This window comes from Suncus etruscus, chromosome 9, assembly GCF_024139225.1.
Source record: "Suncus etruscus isolate mSunEtr1 chromosome 9, mSunEtr1.pri.cur, whole genome shotgun sequence".
Taxonomy (NCBI): Eukaryota; Metazoa; Chordata; class Mammalia; order Eulipotyphla; family Soricidae; genus Suncus; species Suncus etruscus.
The window spans coordinates 114,513,437-114,534,947 of record NC_064856.1 but is presented as its reverse complement, the minus strand read 5'-3'; the positions used below and the strand labels follow the sequence as shown (position 1 = coordinate 114,534,947).

The following is a 21,511-nucleotide window of genomic DNA, read 5'->3' as shown; positions in this document are numbered from 1 at the left end:
CACCTCACTGCCCAGATGTGCAGATTCAGGGGCAAGCTGCATCTTACTGGTGGACACCTCACCTCACCTTTTGCTGCTCTGTGCAAGGTGACCCCGGTTCCAGACCCAGGCCTGACTTGGGTCATCAGCAGCCCTAGAGACGCAGCTCCACTGTGGACTCAGGCGTGTGGGGTCCTGCTGATTTGGGGGTCCGGGCGGTTCCCCTCTCTCCATGACTGGACGTTGGTGGAGTTCGTGTCCCCTCAAATGTGCCGAGTCTGGGGTGCAGCCGTGAGCCCCCCGGCCCCTTCGGCGGGTTTTAGCAGAGGCAGCTGGGGCTTTGCTGCTGCTTCCGGCTGCCCAGCTCCAGAACATTCCATCCGTGCCCCTTGGCAGCCTGCTCCCCCAGCACCTGGCCGTCACGGATGTCCCCCGGCCCCCGTGGCCGAGCGCCCGCCCGACGTCATGCCGAAGGCATCCGCCACGGCCGCGCCTGGTTTCTCTCAGGAGTCGAGTCCCTGGCCCGGCCGGGAGGGCGAGGGAATGTTCTGTCTTTGTTTATCTGCTCACCGGCTGGCTGGTAGCCGGCCCAGGCCTCCCTGCGTGCGAGGCCGGCCTGTCTCTGGGGTGACAGGCACCCTGGGGCCCACCCGCCTCCTTCCCTTCTTTCTTCCAGCACTTGTCTGAAGGAGCCCCATTTGCTGGAACACTTGGCCTCCCCCACTCCTGTCCACCTTCTCTGCACCTCTGGCTTGTCTTAGCTTTCCCCTTCCCAGTGGCCCAGAAGAACAGAAGTTTCTGGTTCTGCCGGGGGCCCAGTGGTTCCGAATTTCCTGTCCCCCCACCCCTTTGAGGGTGCCGCTTTCCTGCTAGGAGGGAGAAACCAGCTGTTTGGAGGCCTTGAGTGGTTTCTGGGTTTGTTTAGATCCGTCTGGGCTGGGCCTTACCACGGTGCCAGGTACAGCAGGAGCCGGCGCCTTCGGGGTCTGTGTTTACCCCATCCCAACCCCCCCCACCCCCAGAGCCCCTTTCTTGGTTGGGCCAGCTGAGACCTTAGATGAGGCTCAGCTGCTGTGGGTGTCCCTGGCTTGGACCTCTCCTGCTCACCTCCCAGGGCCCCGCCACACAGCAGAGCAAGAGCAAATAACCTCAGTTTCCACGTTTTCAGAAGACCCTTGTCCGGCCCTGGGCCTGTGGTTCGCACGAGAGTCTTCTAGCTGGTGGTGGTGGGTCCGTGGCCCCCTAGAACTCCTGCCAGAATTCCAAGGTGGGCCTGGGGGTGGCACCATAATGGGGAGGTTTCTGAGGAGAGGATGCAGAAGCCTTTGGTTGACGTCTCCCGCCCTGGTGCTGCTGTGGTCGTGGGTCTTACAATATGGTGCGTAAACTCCTCCGGGTGGGTCCAGAGAGATAGCACAGTGATAGGGCATTTGCCTTGTATGTACTCTACCCCGGACACACCTGGGTTCGATTCCCAGCATCCCATATGGTCTCCCGAGCCTACCAGGAATGATTTCTGAGTGCAGAGCCAGGAAGAACCCCTGAGTGTTGCAGGGTGTAGCTAAAAAACAAAAATCAATCCCTTTCAGGCTTCACTCTGGTGTGTTCCTTGAGCACTTCTTGTCCTGGGGGGCCTGGATGGCCATATTCTCTGCTTCTGGGCACTTTTTCGGGGGATGCTTTCTGTCACATCTTTCACACAGGCTCCTGCTCTTCTCGGGCCTGTTGGACCCTGGCCCTCCTCTAACTGATGCCCTGCCCAGCCCTCACTGTGCTGTCTTTCCTGCTCGGAGAGGGGGGTGCCAGGCCCTCTGTGGGGTCTCTTGGGCCCTGGCGGCAGCACCAGTCAGTCCCCGAAGTCTCCCTGTCCCAAAAATGTCCAGTGTTACTCCCATGGGGGATGGGGGTAACAGTCGAGTTTGGGGGTGACAGACAGAGTCTGTTTGGAGAAGGTGGAATTCTGCAGAGAACGGGGTTTCTTAGGGTCACCTCGTCCTGCAGTGTGGACGGTCCTGTCCCTTCACAGCGGGCTGGATTGGGGGGCTCTGTCCACACCCCTCACAGGGCTGCCTTTGAGTGTCCTGCACTCCTAACCTTGCCCTGTGCTGTCGAGGCTCCGGACCTGCCAGGCTCAGGCCGGGCCAGAGGGCTCACAGCTCTGGCACTGCTACCCATGCAGCAGGTAAGGACCAAGCTTATGTGGGTGAGGGGCACAGCGGGGTACCCTGAGAACTCTGGGCACAGAGGGGCCTCCGTGTGCTCTTTAAGAGGCAGAGTCAGTATTCACGGTGCCCTATGGCCCCGAAGGCTCTGTGGAGGGCTCTAAGGAGGGACCCCACGTTTCTTGAGTCCATGGACTTGGCTGCCTTGCTATGTGGGTGCTGAGTGCAGACTTGGGGGTCAGAAGCAGCTCCTCTGAGCAGAATCCCATGGGCAGTGAGCAGAGGGACCCCTGCCCAGACACCCTTCCTTGGGCTCTGGCCTCTGGAGCATTTATGGCCACTGTGAGCCTGGACTCTGAGCAACGAGTTCCTTTGGGCCCCTCACCCAGGCCTACACGACCCTGCCAAAGCCACGACCCATTCTGCTCAGTGCCTCTGAGGGAGGGAAGGTTCTAGAAAGACTTGGCTCTGGGAAGGATACATCTCCTCTGACCAGCAGGGTGGAAGGAGGCAACTACAGCCCACACTGGCACCAGCACAGTCACGCATGCACGCACGCACGCACACACACCCCACTGATGGAATCTTCGCTGTTCTCTCAAATCTGGTTTCCTCATGCACAGGCCCCTCACCTACGTCTGTCTGTCTGTCCCTCCACCCTGTGCTGGCTTGTGGCTTCCTTTGTTTATCTCCTCGGGGAATTGATGGGTCACATGTCACCAGTGAGATGCAAAGACTAGGGACAGCTCTTGGGCCCACTGGCCTCATGGTGCCCATGGCTGGTGGGGGGACATGTCTTTGTGGGAGCCAGACCCAAGCTGGAGGAACCAAGGGACATCTCAAATCCTGCGACTATCACAGGAATGCCTCCTCCCCCACCATGGGGTCATTTGGACTCATTGTGGGGGTCCTACCTGAGTGTGTGGTTGGCCAGGTGACCGTGTCTCTGCCAGCTCTACCCCCATGTTCTTTGGGATTCCCCTCTGTGTAGCGGACGGCTGTCTTCAGAGCTCACAATCGTGGGGGCCCCTGACACACTGTTGGGGACTTTTAGAGGGGGTTGCACCCCAAAAGGCCCTCGGGTGGATTTTTTTTGGGGGGTCACACCCGGCAGCACTCAGGGGTTCCTCCTGGCTCTACGCTCAGAAATTGCCCCTGGCAGGCACAGGGGACCATATGGGATGCCGGGATTCAAACCACCGTCCTTCTGCATGAAAGGCAAACACCTTACCTACATGCTATCTCTCCGGCCCCACCTCGGGTGGATTCTTAAGGAGGCATCTTTAAGGGGTTCACTCTTGGGGCACAGAGCTCGAGAATAGCAACCTGTGGGCGGGGAAGGGGCCTCAGCCAAGATGGGGATAGGGGAACACGCCTAGGGGTATATAGGGACCCCCAAAATCTGCAACCCCACTGCTGCTCGCAGGAGCGGGAGGGGACCCACATCTTGGACCAGCCAGGCTTAAGACTCATGTTGGGGTCTGCCTGGGTTGAGAGGCGGTGACACCCCCAAGCCTGGCTGTCCCTGCTGACCTGTGACTCCCGGGACTGCCCTTTGGGGTCCCCTGAAACCCTGACACCCCGATGCTCCTAATGTGAGTGAGGCTTTTTCCCAGTGGTATCCACACCAGGTAGGTGCTTCCTCCTGGGGTGTGAGAGGTATTGGGGTGGGAACCTCCAAACTACAGGTATTCAGTTGGGGGGTCCCACGCCAGGAAGTGCCCTGTAGAGTCATGGGGGTCTTTGTCTGGCCTGGGGGAAAGCAGGAGGCAGAACCCCTATAGCATCCCCTGAGGCTGGTCCCCCTCCCTGGGGCCTTGCTGCCGGGCAGCCCAGCTGTGCCCAGCACATGTCACGGGGCGCAGGGCCCCGCCGGGCGGGCGGCTGGAGGCAGCAGCTGGGGCCCGGCAGAGGCGGAAACAAAGGGCGCTTTGAGAGGAGACGCTCTTGCCGCCGAGTCCTGGGGCGCCGCCCGGCTGCCCTGGGACCCTGACCCATCCTGGATCTCGGGGACCCTCGGTGTCTCTGCCCGCCTTGACCTGCAGCAGCCCCAGATGCCTTTGAAAAGGGGGAGACCCAAGGGTGGGCAGGAAGAGCCTGGGCCGGGACCCCAGGAAGTGTGGCTGAGTCCTCTTGGTGGTCATCTCCCCTCCGGATTCATCCCTGGGACCCCAGTGAGGGACCTCTGACCCTCATCTTGAGACCCTCAGACCCTCATTCCGGGGCCCCCATGATGGGCAACCCTGGTGAAACCACGTCCGATATGGGGCCACCTCCACTGTGTGCCCCAGATCCAGCTCAGCGCCCACTGTTCCTGCCTTTGTCTTGACTCTGGCCACTCCAGGTCGGTGCTACCCACACTCAGAGTAGGAACAAATTTAGAGATCCGTCTGGGTGGCCCATGGAGCACCCCATGAGAGGGAGTTGTGCGCCCCAGGGCCCGTGTTCAGCTTCCCAGAAAGCAGGAGCCTGATCCCCATCAGAATCCAGAACCTTCCAAGGGGTTACCCGGCTGCTCAGACCCCAGCGGCTTTGGACCCCAGGGGGTTTGGACCCCGGAAGCTGCTGCTGGTTCAGTCCAGGGCTGGCGAGGCCTGGGGGTCCTGATGTGGGCTCAGGGCTGTGTGTTCTGCTGGGGATCCACGGGGTCCGACCCTGACCCAGAGGCCTGAAGCAGCCCAGTGAGACCACATGGACACTGCATGCATGTTTGGTTGATGTCTTGAGCACTGAATGTGAGTCCTGAGTACTGGTGTGTCTTCAGTACTGCCTGGGATCCGGAGTACTGTGTGTTCTAAGTACTGTGTGTGTCCTGGTACTTTGGATCCTGGCATGGGGCTTCCCCCCAGGGCCCCCGAGGTGCCTGGGGAAATGCTGCTCCACAGACCTGTCCTGCTGGGCTGGAGGGTCCCTGAGCACACAGGTGACTGTGCTCTCTGCCCCGCAGGAAATCGTCCTGGTGGTCTTCTTCGGTACCGAGTACGTGGTGCGGCTCTGGTCCGCCGGCTGCCGCAGCAAGTACGTTGGTCTCTGGGGCCGCCTGCGTTTCGCCCGCAAGCCCATCTCCATCATTGGTGAGTGAGTGGGGGGCGGGGGCGGGGACCCAGCCCGGAACACCCAGAAACCCGTCTCAGTCACCGGTGAGTGCGGGCAGGGGGCGGTGGGGACCCAGCCCCCCAGCCCCCCAGCCGGGCCTGTGGGTGCCCACCGGCTCGGCCCTGCGGACACAGGGCTGGTTTTCCAGCTGAGTGTCCCCCCCCCATGCCCCTCTGCTGCCCCCAGACCTCATCGTGGTGGTGGCCTCCATGGTGGTTCTCTGCGTGGGCTCCAAGGGGCAGGTGTTTGCCACCTCGGCCATCAGGTAGGCGGGCATGGGGTGAGGCACAGATCGTAGGGTTTGGGGCAGATTGTGGGGTGCAGAGTTGGCAGAGCCAGCAGGAACCTGGTTGGCTTCAGGACTGTCCGGGCCTTTGACCCTCTGCCCTGGGCATGGTCTGGACCCTGCCACGATCCTGCAGGAGGGAGCAGGCTCTGTGGGTGGTGGGGTGGTGGTGGGCTCTTAGTGGGTGCTGTAGAGCAGCTCCAGGCTGGGGGTGTGGGCAGAGGGGCAGGGGGCTCAGAGATCTCCACAGGAGATTCACTTCCTGTGGGTAAGTTCAGATCTTATGCACAGGGATCCACTTCCTGTAAGCAGGGCCTAGGAATCTCCACAGGGGATCCACTTTCTGTGGATGGGTTCAGGATCTCATGTACAGGGACCAATTCCTGCAGGCAGGGCTCAGGGATCCCCATGGGGGATCCACTTCCTGCAGGGGCCTCAGGGATCTCCTTTGCAGGGGAATCCGCTTCCTGCAGATTCTCAGGATGCTGCACGTGGACCGGCAGGGCGGCACCTGGCGCCTTCTGGGCTCTGTGGTCTTCATCCACCGGCAGGTGCGGGGCGTCGGGGCGCACGCTGGGCCGGGAGGGGGATGCCCTGGGGTGCCCAGGCCCGGCTGACTCCGCCTGCCCCCAGGAGCTCATCACCACGCTGTACATCGGCTTCCTGGGCCTCATCTTCTCCTCCTACTTCGTGTACCTGGCCGAGAAGGACGCCGTGAACGAGTCGGGCCGCGTGGAGTTCGGCAGCTACGCCGACGCCCTGTGGTGGGGTGTGGTGAGTGCAGGGGGCAGCCAGGGGAACCCCTCAGCCTGACTATGAACCCCGAGATGTCTGTGCCTGACTGGCGGCACCGGGGTCGGGTGCAACCTGCTCCCCTTAGCTTGTGCCCCTAGGCATAGACTTGGGAGCTTTGGTCTGGGTTTGTATGTGTGGAGGCCTGGGACATGGACCCTACACTCCCGATACTCCATCCCCAGTGGGAGAAGGGCTTCTGTTCCTGGGACACCCCCACATCAATACCCCCCCATGTAGACACTTGCCACCCATTCCCACGAGGGTCCCTTGGTGCCATGTTTGTTCTCTGGAACTTCTCTGCATCAGGCTGAATGGGGGACAGGACAGAACTGGGGAGCCGGACCTAGTCCCCACCCAGTGGCTCAGGTGTGGCAGCCCCACCCATTTGGGGGGCCAAGGACTCCCAGAGGGGTTGGGGACTTGGGGGACAGAAGGCTCAGCCGGGAGGATTTCAGAGGGGAGCGCCGTCCCCCGCCCTGCCTGCCCACACCTGTGCAAACATCCGCCCAGCGCCGCCTAAAGGCTCCTTTGTGCCCCGCTTGGCATCGGGGCCTGCGTCAGCTGCAGCCGCCAGGCCACGAGCCCCCGGCCCCTCATTGTTCCCGCCATGGCCGCCCACCCCCACCCCCGGCTCCCAAACAGCTTTTTTCACGGTGTGGTGGCAGCTGTCGGGGAGGGATGATGGGCGGCCAGCAGGCTGCTGCTGTGGACACGGGGCGTCTCCCAGGGGTGTCTCCTGTCCCCCGTTCCCGTCCCTCTGTCCTCTGTCCAGGGGTCCCTGCAGTAACCTGGTCTGTCCTGCTGCCCCTCTCTGTCCCTCTCTGCCCTACTGTCGTGTTTCTCCCACAGTGACCTGGGCCTGTCCTTTGCAGCCCGTCTCCAGTATTCCAGGTCTCCTGGCACCCCCACCGCATAGTGGGGAATAAAATAGGAGCCCATGTGCGTGTCCACGCTCTGGAGGCCGTGCACAGCTGTAGGGACCCTTAGGCCCACCAGATGGAAGGAGACCTCTGTGCCCTGCTGGGGGTCTTCAATGTGCTTATCATTGTGAATGGGGCGGTGGGATGAACGGACAGAGAGTAATGGGGTTACATGGATGCATTGGATGAATGAGGGCTGCAGAGCTGAGGGAGTGAGTGGGTGTGTGCGTGGTTGTGTGCAGGGGTGTCTATACATGATGGGGGGCAGATGGCTGCTATCTGGGTGCAGAAATGTCTGTTCACATCCCCTGACTTGATACCCTGGGCAGAGCTGGAGAGCAGACAGCCTTCCCCCAGCTCTGTGCTGATGGGTTCTTTCAGGATGGTCATCCCCCTTGTGTGTGTCCCCCAGGGATGATTGGCCCCCAGATATCCTCCCCGTGTGTCCTTACTAAGTCCCCCAGCACCCCGAGGCCTGTCCTGATAGGATTGCCCACATATAACCGCCTGGTCCCTGAGGTTTTTTTGGGGGGGTGTGGCAGATGGCTGGGAACAGACAGGCCTGTGTGTATCTGCGTATCTGTGTGTATGTGTCTCTGTGTCTGAGAATCTCTGTGTGTCTGGGTGTCTCTGTGTGTGCCTATTTGTGTCTGTGTGTGCCGCCTTCTCAAACACCCGCACCTCTGTGCCCTGCTGGGGGTCCAGGAGATTCCGCCCACTGTTTACCCCGACTCTAAATTTAGAATCTCGGGCAAAGCTGGGAATCTGCGGTAGTGAAACTGGGGCTCCTGTCCCCCCCTCCCCTTTCCCCGTGCCCTGTGGCGGCTTCACACAGTTTTGGCCTCCTGGGCTGCCCTCTGTCCTGGCAGGACAGGAACCCAGGGCTGGCAGGGCTGTGGTGAGAGCAGAGTTGCCCCGCACCAACACTCCAGCCTGCGCTGGCCCAACCATTCTGTACCTCCCTCTGTGGCTGAGAACGGCCAGCATCCTCCACCCGCGCCCACATATACAGGTCTGTAGGTGTAGGAAGGGCACTCTGGGATGAGTTTTGCAGGATGCCATAGGAGTCCACGAGCCACTCTCTTTGGAGCACTTGTCAGGCCAGAGTTGCTCTTCTTGAGTGTGGGGCCCAACAGATGGCCCTGAGGGTTGGTCCGGAGGCCTCTGGAGACAGCATTTCTCTGCTCCCCAGGGTCTGAGCAGCCCCTCCTCCTGAGAGCCTAGTCCGAGGGACTGGACCTCACTAGTCCACCCCCCAGCAATGGCTGTTGTGCATTCATCCGTCCATATGTCAGGGCTGGGCCATGCCACGGGGCTCCCCATGGCCCCCTCCCTGGCTGCCACTGGGTCAGATCCTACCTGTGACCCTTGCCAGGCAGGGCGTGGCATCAGGACCCACACAGGGTCCAGACAGTGTCCGGCCTGGCCCTGCAAAGGGACCCTAGCAGCTCCCATAGAGTAACCCCAGTGTGCCGCTGGTCCTGCTCCCCTGCAAAGCTCAGCTCCCATCCCTGGGAAGGGGGTGACAGAGCATTTGTGAGTGGCTGCAGGACCCCTGTCAGGGCCTCATCCGGCTCCTGGGGGGCCCGCTCTGGGAAGCTTCCGGCTCCAGCTGGACTGCTGCTTGTGTGGTCTTGGGGTTTCCTGGAGGGTTTGGGGATGGTCCTGGGGGTTCCTGGGTGGTCCTGAGGTTGTTCTGTGGGGTCCTGGTGCAGAGGCTCCTCTTTGAGGCTCACTCGCCCCACCAGGTGACGGTCACCACCATCGGCTACGGGGACAAGGTGCCGCAGACATGGGTCGGGAAGACCATAGCCTCCTGCTTTTCCGTCTTTGCCATCTCCTTCTTCGCGCTCCCTGCAGTAAGTCCCTGTGCTTCCCTGAGGAGACCACTCCCCTGTCACCAGGGGTCCTGGGGTGGGGGACCCTCCAGTCATGGGGCTGCAGGGGATGGGGGGCAAATGCCTTGAGCTCCGGAGACCCCCAGAAACTGTATTTGTTGACACCCATCGAACTGGACCCAGTATAACCCCAGGTACAGAACCACGCTCCCTTAGGTGGGTGTCCTGGGCCTGGTGATACAGTCTTGGACACTGGCGCCCAGGGGACCTGGCCACACCCCGCCCTGCTCATTTGCACCCAGCACCGCCCATCCTAGTTTGCATCTCTAGCTCCCCCCATTTCTTTACATCCCACCCCCGCCCCTCTCATTTGCCTCCAGGGCCGCCCCATTCATTGGTACTCAAGCCCTGCCCTTTTCCTTTGAATCTAGCCCCGCCCTGATCATTTGCATGCCAGTCCCACCCCTACACCTTTCCCCCCATCCTTCTCCTTTGTCCCCCCACAGGGGATCCTGGGCTCCGGCTTCGCCCTGAAGGTGCAGCAGAAGCAAAGGCAGAAGCATTTCAACCGGCAGATCCCGGCCGCGGCCTCCCTCATCCAGGTCCCAGCCGTGGGGCACCCCAGGGTCCTTCTGGGTGGGTGATGGAGGATGGGTGCCCCTGCATACGGCTGGCCTTGGGGCCTGGCCTGGGCAGTAGCCCCACAAGGACCGAGCGTCGGAAGAAGGGGACAGAGGTGGGGTGGAGAGAGCCGAACAGGCCGAGGGTCAGTGAGCATTGGGTAGAGTTTCCAGGAGGGCGGCTGCAATGTTGGGGCTCCCCGGGGAGGCTCGTCTGTGAACCCCCCATCCCCGGGAAAGCTCAGCGGTGACCCCCATCCCCAGACGGCCTGGCGGTGCTATGCGGCGGAGAATCCGGACTCAGCCACCTGGAAGATCTACGTCCGGCGGCCCGTCCGCAGCCCGGTGCTGCTGTCACCCAGCCCCAAGCCCAAGAAGTCTGTCATGGTAAAGACCGGGAGGGTGCTTAGCTCACTGGGCTGTGGCCAGGCCTGGCCAGAGGTTGCATCTTTCTGGGGTCCCCTATGGTGGCCATGTCCTGGCAGATGAGGCCGTGAGGTCATAAGGGGGCAGGTGGACTGGGGGTGAGTCTGGCCCCACCAAGGAGGGGCCCAACATGTCCCTAACCCCCTCCTGGCTCCCCATCTCTTCCCAGAGGCCTTTGCAGCTGACACCCTCATCTCTGCTCTGTACTTGCCCCACTTGTCCTGAGCCCTATGGGGCCTTCTCTGGCCTGGCTCAAGCCCAGGGAGGGGTCCCAGAGGGGCCATCTTGGCCCACCAGGCCTGTCTGCTTGTCTCCCTGGTGCTGTTGGGGGCTCCTGGGGTCCCCTCCGGATCCACTGACTCACAGGTTGGGCTTTTCAGGTGAAGAAGAAAAAATCCAAATCGGAAAAGGACAACGGCCTGAGCCCTGGAGAGCGGGCGCTGGTGGTCCCCCAGATCACGTGCGAGCTCGCACCCGAGGAGCGCAGACCCGTGCACTTTTCCGTGGGCGGTGACGACACGCCAGGTGGGTCTCTTGGCTCCGGCTCTGGATACTGGGCACAGATTTCACTCTGTTCTGCTCCCCTCCAGGCCATCTGGTCTAGCCCCTTTTCTCTGGCCTCTTCCAGCTCCTGGAACCCCAAACATTAAGCATCCCCAAAGCCTTCTATGTCCTGCCAGAACATTCCACCTTCGGCCGAAGCCTCCCAGCACACAGGCGGCTGTAAAAACTCGGCCAGGCTGAGCTGGGACTATAGAGCCCAGGTTCTGTCAGTGGGATGCTGTGTGTGTCTGTGTCTCTGGCACACCTGATTTCAGAGGGGCCTGGATGCCCCAGCCCGCAAGCCTATTGTCATGCCTGTGGGGACCCTACCAGGTGCCCCGTCTCTGACAGGCCACTCCCAGCCAGCTCATGCCTGTGCATAGGTTGGTGGTGGGGTACCATGAGTGTGGGTGCCCTGCTGCTGGATGACTGTGGCGGGGACACACAATCTATCGGGGTCTCTGCAGATGGGAGTACATGGGCAGGGCTCTGAGCAGAGGGGTGCGTGTCTGCAGCAAATGAGGGAAAGTGCTGTCATCCTGGCCTTTGGGAGAGTCTGACCCCGGGATTCTGGGCCTGTGACCAGAGTGACAGGTGGCTGGTGACCCTGGGGCTGGTTCAGCGGGTGTCCTGGTCCAGATTTTCAGAATTGGGGGACCTTGGGCCATGCCTGTCAGGAGCTGGGTGTGGAATGGGGGGAACGAGAGAGGCTGCGGGCTCCCTCTAGCCTTGACCTGTGCTCTGGGCTGAGTGGACAGTGAGAGGAGGGAGGAGGAAGAAGAGAGAGGTGGGTGGAGAGAAGAGGGAGGAAGCTTCGTCAGGCATGCGTACGCATGTCTCATGCACATACATACATACCTGCACACATGTCTCCTATGGACACATGGCCCAAGCCACATGTGTCCTGTCACAGATTTCTTACGGGTGCAGGTGTCCCGCCCCATGGGTGGGTTTGGCCAGGCTGGGGGTGTCCCATTCCTGCCCTCAGCCTTACCCCACCCCCATTGCTTCTTTAGCTAACTTGGTTCTTGGGCAGTCAAGAATTGGGGGTGGCTCAGGTTCTTAGCAAGGATCAGGGGGTCACTTTGCATTGCACAGTTTGGGATGATGCCTTCAGTGTTCCCCCAAAGTCTCCATCTGACTGGGAACCACGCAGGAATCAGGGGGCACTTGTTTCTGAGCCCACAGATCAGCTGGGTCTATTTCATTCTGTTCAGTTCACACGTGCTGTGGTATTGAGCCATATGGCCAAGTGTGCAGGCCCCACAATGAACCCCGAGAAATGGGACAGGATCCGAGGGCCATCCAGTGACTCCCCGGCCTCCTGGACCCGAGTAACCAAAGGCAGAAGGGTAGGGGCTCCAAGTTTGGAGGCCAAATGCCTCCCCTTACTGGGGCAGCATGAAGAGATCCAAGGGAACGTGAGTGGAAGTTTCCCTCAGGTTTGGGGTCCTATGTGGGGACCCCGCAGAGCTCCGAATGGGCACTAAGCAGGGATCAGACTGGGAACGGGGGGTGGGGTGGGGACCCTTCTCCTTCAGACCCCAACTAGAGAAAGAAAAAGCAAGCAGACCCCAGAGAAGATGGTGCCCACAGAGAGATCCGGAAGATAGGGCTCAAAGCATTGAAACTGGAAGCTGAATTTTTTCACCAAAGCGCAAGAAAGAGGATGAAAAAAAGATCTGCTTCCCCTCCCCGTCTATGCAGAGGCCAGAGGATGCTGTGGCTGGTGAGAGGCGAGTTTGGGGCAGTGGGGGAAAGGCCGTGAGAGGGAGGCGTCCGGTCCCCAAAACCCACCCCTGGATGGAGCAGGACGGTTTCTTGGACTCTGCAAGCCGGGCGAGAACCAGATAACGGGAATTGTTCTGTGTCCGCGAAGGAAATCCAAGGCGTCGTCAACAACAACTGTCCCCCAAAGACTCATCCAGGCCCATATGGCCTCACTGCCAAGCCCTGCCAGATACTTCAGGGGGAAAAAAAGCAAAAGAGAACATGCATTTGAGACAACAGTTCCTAGAAAATTGGAAATCAGGGGACACTTCCAAGCTCGGCAAGGAGTGAGTGTTCACCCCGATCTGAAAACCCGCCAAGGGCAGCGTGGGAAAGAGGAGCAGAATATTCCTCGTGGACCGGGTGGGAAGGACAAGCCAGAGCCCAGCCGGACGCAGCCAGTCCTGAACTAGTTGGGTTTTTTTTTTTTGGGGGGGTGGTCACTCCTGCAGTGTTCTGGGCCGGAGGCTGTTTCTGGACGCCACGTCAGTGCTCACAGAGCCCCCTAGGACCACACCTGACAAGACTGGGGCAATGCTCAGGGATCCATGAGGTGGCAAACTGGAACTCAGAGCCTCTTGCATGCAAGGAGAGTGATCCCTGATACTCCAGCGTGAAATCACCCCCCACTCGCCATATTTCCAATCCCAGGATGGTCCTGATGCAGGGTAGCCACGAAGAATTGATAAGCCAAGCCAGTCAGGAGAGAAGCATGGAGTCCAGTTGGCTTCTCACCTTGTGGTGTCTGCGTGCCAGGCCAAAAACCCAATTTCTCTTTATTATCCCCGTACAAATTCAACTGGGTGGGGAGGGTTGAGCGAGATTCAGGTGGACTTTTATATAGGTGAAAAGAAAAGAGAAAATTTGGGGAATGCCTTTTGTTTTGGTAAAAGCAGGGCGTGATCTAACACTCCAACCCCTTCAGAGCCTGACAAAACATCAGGTTGACGGTCAAAGTCAACGAACTCTACAAAAACAGGTCAACAACTCAGCTACAGAAGAGCCACTTGGCAAAACCCGACAGCCCTTTCTAAGCAGGAGTTCTCAGCAGACTGAAAACCCTGATAACGATGCTCCATTGAAAAGTCTCCAGACAGCAAGGTTGATGGGCAGAGTGCGAGAACTTCCCTCTGAGGTCAGGACCACAAACAGGTTGTCAGTCTGTGTTTCTGCTTTTCAGCCTTGAACCGTTGCGTCTGGCCGATGCAATAAGACAAGAAAAAAGCTCACGCCAGGCCTCCTGGTGCAGACTGTGCCAACCCGTCAGCCAGCAAGGGTTAACATGCATCTTCCCTGGTGTGTTCAAGACCAAGGATGTTCTGAACCTCCCCAAGCTGGTGACCGGGAAAGATGGGTGCTGGGCTGATGACCAAAGACACTTTTTCCATTCAACAGTGTTTATATAGAACTTGAGGAATCTGGATACATGCAAGATGGCAGGACGTAGCAGGAGGACAGCCGGGGGAAGTGAGGCACCAGGGAGAAGTTAAGCATGAACATTGGGGCTTAGGAAAGTCTCGGGAGCAACACATTGCTGTTAGGTGTTATCGCACCTTTATTACTTATTTTGGGGGGGCCATACCTAACAGTACCAAAGGTTACTCCAGCTCTGTGCTCAGGGGGTCATTCCCAGCAGTGCTCAGGGCACTCTACGGGAGGCCAGGGATCCAACCGGGATTGGCGCTATCAAAGTGGGGGAGGGTATTTACTTCGCACGCGATCAACCATGGCTCTATCCCAGACCTCCCATGGGCTCTTCTGAGCACTGCCAAGGAAGCCAGCCAACTTTTAGTGTGGTTCCATTTTCATGGTCTTGATGCTGGGGGTGGTTGATGTAGGAACCCTAGTGCCAACCTGGGTACCCAGTAGGCTTTGGCATCCAATATGCCTCCGTTCTCAGAAGAAGGAAGGAGCCTTCTTGGGGTGACCTGGGGAGGTATCCCTACTCACATGGGACACCAGGCCAGGGCCCCCTATCTATGCAGGAGCACCCCTATAGAGGTGCTATCTTTCCTATCTTTCCATGTAGAGGAAAGATAGGAAGTTCCCAAGAGATGGACCATCAGCAAGTTTTGGAGGCTAAAAGGCAGCTATCGGGTGATGGTCATTTATTTTTCAAAGACCCAATTTTGTTGGGAGGGGCCACAGGATGATTTAGCCTTAGGTGGCCAGTGTGGGGCAAGGTTTCAGTGCTGCTTGGTGGGGACAGGAAATTGGTGAGGCCCCAAGGCGTCCACACCCTCCACTGTGGCCCTCTGTTCTTCCATGTAGACGCAGTTACATGTAATGTAAATTTCTCGGGTCAGGCATGGACATTTCCTGTCATTACTCCAAGACTGGAACCGGCGACCAAGAGGGGGTGGTGGTGAAGGGATTACTGCAGTGCTCCCCTAATGTGGTGAGAGGCACCCCAATATCTCAGCCAAGAACCAGCTTGACCAGACCAAATGCAGGTTAGGTCAAACTGTTCATGAAGTTTTCCAGGGAAGGGGCGAGTGAGGGAACACAGGTCACATGTTCGAATTACGCTGAGAAACCATTCTTTTAGGGTCGTTCGTTTTGGGGCCCACAGCTAACGATTCTCAGAGGTGACTCCTGGCTCTGCTCTCAGGAATCACTGCTGGTGGGAATTCCTGGGGGACCTTTTGGGCTGCCCTTGCAAGGCCAGTGCCCTGCCTTCTGTACACTATGGCTAGAATCCTCTTTGAAAGGCCTTTCCTCTATTTTGAGTCTTTCTTTGGAAAAGTTGAACTTTTGCTTTTTCTGTCTATGTAGAAAGAACTTTCTCTTCTCATGAGTTTAACTTTCATGTTTGTCATTTCTCTGGTCTAACCTTTATTCTTTTATCTTGATTTGTTTGGGGGCTACATCCAGCAGTGCTCAGAGCTGAATCCTAGCTCTGTGCTCAGGGATTAATTCTTTTTTTTTTTTTTTTTTTTTGGTTTTTGGGTCACACCCGGCAGTGCTCAGGGGTTCCTCCTGGCTCTATGCTCAGAAATCACTCCTGGCAGGCTCAGGGACCATATGCGATGCTGGGATTCAAACCACCATCCTTCTGCATGCAAGGCAAATGCCCTACCTTCATGCTATTCTCTCCGGCCCCTCCTTTTATTTTATTTTTTCGGTTTTTGGGTCATACCTAGCACTCAGAGGTTACTCCTGGCTCTGTGCTCAGAAATCACTCCTGGCAGGCATGGGGGAACCATATGGGATGCCGGATTCAAACCACCATCTGTCCTGGATCAGCTGTGTGCAAGGCAATTGTCCTACTGCTGTGCTATCTCTCCAGACCCTGGGGATTACTCCTGGGGAACCCATGGGATGCTGGGATCAAACCTGGACAGCTGAGTGCAAGGAAAACACCCTCCCCGCCATGCTATTGCTCCAGCCGCCGACCCTTTCTTGGCATCACGAGAGACTCACCCATGTTAACAAATGAATCTTTCCAGAAAACCACCTTAGGGCCTCAGCCCTGTGGGTCAGGTGTGAGGACTAGGGGGGATTTTCACTCAGAAGACAGCCTCTTGCATGTTTTCTAGGGGGGCAGCCCCCTGCATGCTCCTGGGCCTTGCTCTCTGCCTCCTCATCCATCCTGACTGCCAGTCACAGACATGAGGGATGTCAGGGAGTCTCAACTTTTCCCGGGCATGTCTCATGTCTGTGCACCCGTGTGCATGGCTGTGCTGTGCTGTGAATTCTTCCCAAACCTCGGCCCTGAACCCTAGATCTGGTGCATCTTCTGCAAATCCCAAGTACGGGGCTGATTTTGGGGTGACTAATTTATTTTGCTTCCTTTGCTCTTGGGGTCGGATCTCCACAAAGACACGGTTGCAACGTCCAGGGACGTAGCCCAAACATTTCTCCTCCAACATTCTAAACTAAAAACTATTTTATAGTTTTCGCTTTTGTGCCTCCGAGTTCATGTTTTGTGCAGGGCCCTAAAAGAAATTTGTGCTTTTTTGCCCCGTCCTGTGTTCCCAGTTCTTCTTCACTCCAGATCCCCGAGACATTTTAGTTTGTGCTTCTTTTGTTCTTTCTTCTGGAGTTCTTCTTAGAAATGTAGAGGGAAGTGTGTTACTGTGTTTTTTTTTTTTTTTTCTTTCTTTCTTGGCAGTATTTGTTCGGATTCTGTAGCTCACAGTAAGAGGATGTGGCCTGTGGAATTCTTACTGTTTTGGAAGATTTTCTTTGTGTGCGAGGACAGGAATGAAATCATTGCCTTTTGTAAATGTTCCATGGCCTTCAGTTAAGAACGAGTCCGTGGGGCTCATGAAGCAGATTTGTTTCTGCCTGCAGACACAGGCCGTGCATACGCACATACTGCAGAGTTTTGGTATGATGGCTTAGACATACATGGAGGCATGAAACCAGTATATCCAGCCATGTAAATATGTCTTTTCTCATGCAAACCTATCAAAATGGGTATTTGCATGTAGACAGCATTATAAATCATGTATATATCAATATGTTTGTTGTCTGGGATTTTTGTGTCTTTTGGAGTGCAAGACTCAGCAATGTTTAGAGGTATTCCTGCTTCTGTGCTCAGGGCTTACTCCAGACTCTGTGCTCAGGACTCATTCCTGGTTCTGTACTTGGAACTCACTCCGGGCTCTGTGCTCAGGGGGCGGCATATACGATGACGGCTCAAAGCAGAACTGGCTGCTTCAAGGCAAATGCTGTCACCCTGGTACTAAGTCTCCAGACCTATGAACATGAGTCTGTATTGAGGAACAGAAGTGAATACATGTCTGTAGGCGTGAATCATGCAAGCCTGCATGGATTCGATTGCACATGTGTGTACAGACACCAGCATCACGCGTGCACACAACGCTGCCATGCCCGTGCGAGCACAGAACAGCGTGGATGGACGTAGCTTCCATACATGCAGAACCTCGCCGCCTTCTTCGAGCCCTCCGACCGGCCCCACCTTCCCGACTGTTTTGCAATCTCACGCATCTGCCAGATTCCTTTGTCCTCATGTAAGAGAAATGAGCGTATTTGGTTGAAAAGTCAGCGTAGATTTCTGAAAAGGGGGAGTCCGGCCCCATCCTGATTTGCTCCAAAGTCCAGTGAAAGGTACTTGAGAACGTTCAACAGGCCGGCGCAGACATTTCTCCCCCTGGACCCTGAGCACCATGGGGAGTGACCCCCAAGGCTCGTAGATTGGCGGGGGGATTCAAGCACAGCCCCGGTGCCCACCTTCTTGGGGTGGCACTGACTTTGCCACTCTCTGTGTAACTGAGCGGTCAAGCTTCTTCTCTTGGGGTTAGAAGAACTCACTTTGGGGGCGGTGACCCCCTTCATACCCCCTGCTGTCCTGAGTTTCCTGCGACTGCACCCTCACAGCTGATAATGAACCCCTGTCCCTGGTCTCCTTCTCAGGCATGCCAGATGTGGCTGCATCTCGGTCCTGTATCCTGCAGCCATGTCACCTGGGGCTTGTCACAGAGAGTGCAAGGTCCCTGCAAGGGCACATATGTGGAGTAGTCCCCCCACCCCTCTGGTCACCTTGGAATCTGAGGGTGGCAGGGCTGGAGACGCCCAGCATGCGGGGTGGCGGGTGCCTCTGGAGCAGGTGGTCCGGGCCTCTCCATCCTGGTTGTTGCCCGTGGATCTGGGCCCTGTGTCCTGGCCATGGGCTCTGGGTGAGGATGCCCTACTTCAGGCCACCTCTCTCCTAGGCCAGCCTAGGATGGTGCATTTTCTGAGATGCGTTGGCTGTGGCATCAGGGAACATGGGAGTCCAAGGAGCCCCTTTGGCTACTAGGCCCTTTTGGGGGCACAGATTGAAGACCCCAACATCTCACAACTCTCCCCCAGATGCTCTCACGGGGACGCGCACGCAGACTCACCCAGAGACACACACAAGCCCTTGGATATCCTTATAGGATGCGCCTACGGGGACGCGGGCGCAAATGCAAATGCGCTCACAGCCAAGCCCAGGAGACAGGCTTGCCCACGGGAACACGCAGACTATGAACTGTTGCCTTCACATCTGCTCACCCCATCTGTCCCCAATGAGGTAGCCCCCAATTCCTGATCCCTAAGCCCCTAGCCCTGACTCAGCCTTCTCTCTCCTTTCTCCTCATCTCCACCCCAGATACAAACCCACTCCTAAGAGGTGGAGATGGGGAGGGTCTGGCCCAGCTGGGGGTGCATCTTCCTAGCCATGGTCTCCAGCCATGCATGCAACTTTGGGGGGGGGTCCCTCCTTCCTCCCCTTTTCCCCCACAACTGTGCTCCAACCACATGTGACTGTTTGCAGGGCAGAGGGGTGGCCTATCATGTCTGATCCAAGTTTCTGCAAACCCCAAGACCCTTCCCCTCAGCTGTGCCCATGTGTTTGCTGGCCCTAAAGCAGCCTCTGGCATTAGGTGGGGGGAGTACCTGCTCCCCAAGACCCCTGAGGCCCCCCATTTCCAGCCTCCACATCCCAGGCCTGCAAACGCAGCACCCCACCCCACAGATGCACCGCCGCTGGGCTCCTCTCTGGCGTCTCCAAGCAGATTTTTGAGGTGCGTCCAAATCGTAGCACATAAAGTATTTCATTACTTTTTATTGCTACAAAGGATTGCACCATATGGCCCCGCACTGGGGCCGCTGGTGGCGGGGTCCGGCCGAACCCACCTTTGGGCCCGTCGTAAATCACACATCTGCGGACATGCAGGGAGAGATTCCGGGAAGGCCGTGAGCCCCGTCTCCAGGGTGCATACCTCGGGCAGAACTGCTGAGGCTGTTTCCAGCTCCTGATTTATTTTATTTTATTTTATTTTATTTTTGAGGAATTGCCAAACTATTTTCCAACAGTGCAAACTCCACTTCCCATCCCCACGGGCAATCGTGTGTGAGTGTGTGTGTGTGTGTGTGTGTGTGTGTGTGTGTGTGTGTTGGTATGGGGTGGGAAGCCCTGTTTATCCACGGCCTTCCCAATATTTATTTTCTCTCTTTATTAGAGCCATCTTAATCTCGTTGTGGTTTTCGATTTGCATTTCCCTGGTGAGTTGATGCTGAGAATTTCCCTCCCGCATCTATTGCCAATTATCTCTTGCTCGCTCGCCCTCTCTTTCTAATTTTTTGGTGAAATGTCTAGTCAGATCTTTGACCTATTTTTTTTTTAAATGAAGCTTTGCAATTTTGGATGCTCGTATGCAATCTTAAGAAATAAATCAGAATGATCCAGACACCCTTCACACAGTTACCTCAATGGAAACTTCTAGAACTGTGATCCAGTGTCCCACCCAGGGTATCGACAAACAGGCAGGCACAGAGCTAGGGAGAGTGCATTTTGAGGCCCAGAACCCTATGGGAGGACCTCTACCAGGCCCTCTACTTCCCTCACTTCGCCTCATCCCTGAATATCATTGAAATATTTCCTGATTATTTCTTTTATTTTTTGGATTTTGGGCCACATCGGCGGCGCTTGGGGGGTGGGGAGGTTACTCCTGGATCTGCACTCAGAAATCGCTCTTGGCAGGCACGGGGGAACCATATGACATGCTGGGAATCAAACCCAGGTCCTTCCTGGGTCAGCCGTGTGCAAGGCGAACAGCTTGCTGTTGTGCTATCACTCTGGCCCCTCATTCTTTTATTTTCCAAGAGAGTCAAATTAGTGGATCACAGGGTGTACAAGTTGGAATTGGGGAGCAAGGTGTCTTCCCTTCCTTCCTTCCTTCCTTCCTTCCTTCCTTCCTTCCTTCCTTCCTTCCTTCCTTCCTTCCTTCCTTCCTTCCTTCCTTCCTTCCTTCCTTCCTTCCTTCCTTCCTTCCTTCCTTCCTTCCTTCCTTCCTTCCTCCCTTCCTTCCTTCCTTTCTTTTTTTAAGGTGCCTTTCTTGTTGTTTTGGATCATTGGCTTGTTGGGTGCTGAGCAGAAATCTGAAGTCCCAAGTTTTTTAAGTTCTTGGGGCTGTGGTGGCAGCCAGCTGGGTGGTTAATTGACCCAGGGAGGCCGAGTCCACCCAGATCCCCCATGGGCTGTGAGATGCAGATTGCTTGTATCTTAATCAGGACCCCAAGATGGGGCAGGATTCTGGGGGTCCATGCCTGGGTTCAACTTCAGGGCAGCCCAGGCGAGGGCAGCTGGGAATCTTCTGGACAGAAGAAAACGCAGAGAAAATGGTCTGCTCTGAGACCAGACTCACACCTGCCCAGACCGGGACCACAGCAGGCCAAGACGGAACAGAGCCGAGGGTCGGAGGAGTGATGCCCAATGAACTGGCCTTGTGTGGAGACCCAGAGCCTGGTCTCTGGGCTGGACCCCGAGTGGTTGTGGGGTGCTGTTGTGGTTGTGCTGTATACAGGGTCAGGCTGTGAGAGACAAAAGAACCCCGCAGCGTCTGCGCCAGCCACACACACCACCATGTGTCCCTGTGTCCCATGCTCCTGAAATCCTGTGGCCCATCAAACCTGCTTCAGCCCTGGCATTCCCCGACCCCAGCATCTTTCCAAGACCTTTTGTGTCCTGCCTGGGGACTGCTGGTGTGGGGTTCACATCTTGTAATTTTTAAACAGTTTCCATGAGTCCTGATGATTCTTGTCCACAGCAACCTGGGTCAGCAGCGCTGACACTTGCCTCTGTACCTTCCCCTGGGCATGACTCATCTCCACTCCGGTCCCCAGGCTTGGTTACCAGGAGGAATTCTACCCACTTTGGGGGGTATTACCTTCCAAGTATCCCTGATCTGGTCTGGGCAGGAATGCCCGCTCACTTGGGGCCCAGGACCCGGCCCTGTTGGTCACCTAATTGGGGCCGGTCGCATCTTTCCTGTTACTTCCCGTCACATGAAAACCTGGCTGGCTCTGTGGCCTCAAAGATTCATTCCCGGGGACACACAGCACACAGCTTCCCTGGAACCAATTTCCTCCAGGAGTCTGTGTTGTGGCTGGGAGGGGGTCCCCAGTCCTTTCCCCTTCAGCACATCCTGGGGTTTTTTGTTTTGTTTTTGAGTCATGCCCGATGGTACTCAGGGGTTACTCCTGGCTCTGTGCTCAGAAATTACTCCTGGCAGGCTTGGGGGGACCCTATAGGATACCAGGGATCTAACCCGGGTCTGCCACATGCAAAGTAAACGCCCTCCTG

General features: G+C 57.2%; 1 protein-coding gene across 1 annotated transcript in view; it reads left to right on the top strand.

Moving 5' to 3' along the window:
• The window catches only part of KCNQ1 (potassium voltage-gated channel subfamily Q member 1), a 166,157-nt gene that overhangs the window by 24,051 nt on the left and 120,595 nt on the right, over positions 1-21,511 (top strand). Inside the window, exons 3-10 of the mRNA XM_049781207.1 lie at positions 5,089-5,215; positions 5,424-5,502; positions 5,978-6,074; positions 6,157-6,297; positions 8,987-9,097; positions 9,583-9,678; positions 9,961-10,083; positions 10,503-10,647. Coding sequence (XP_049637164.1) covers positions 5,089-5,215; positions 5,424-5,502; positions 5,978-6,074; positions 6,157-6,297; positions 8,987-9,097; positions 9,583-9,678; positions 9,961-10,083; positions 10,503-10,647 — 919 coding nt within the window. The remainder of the gene's footprint in view (positions 1-5,088; positions 5,216-5,423; positions 5,503-5,977; positions 6,075-6,156; positions 6,298-8,986; positions 9,098-9,582; positions 9,679-9,960; positions 10,084-10,502; positions 10,648-21,511) is intronic.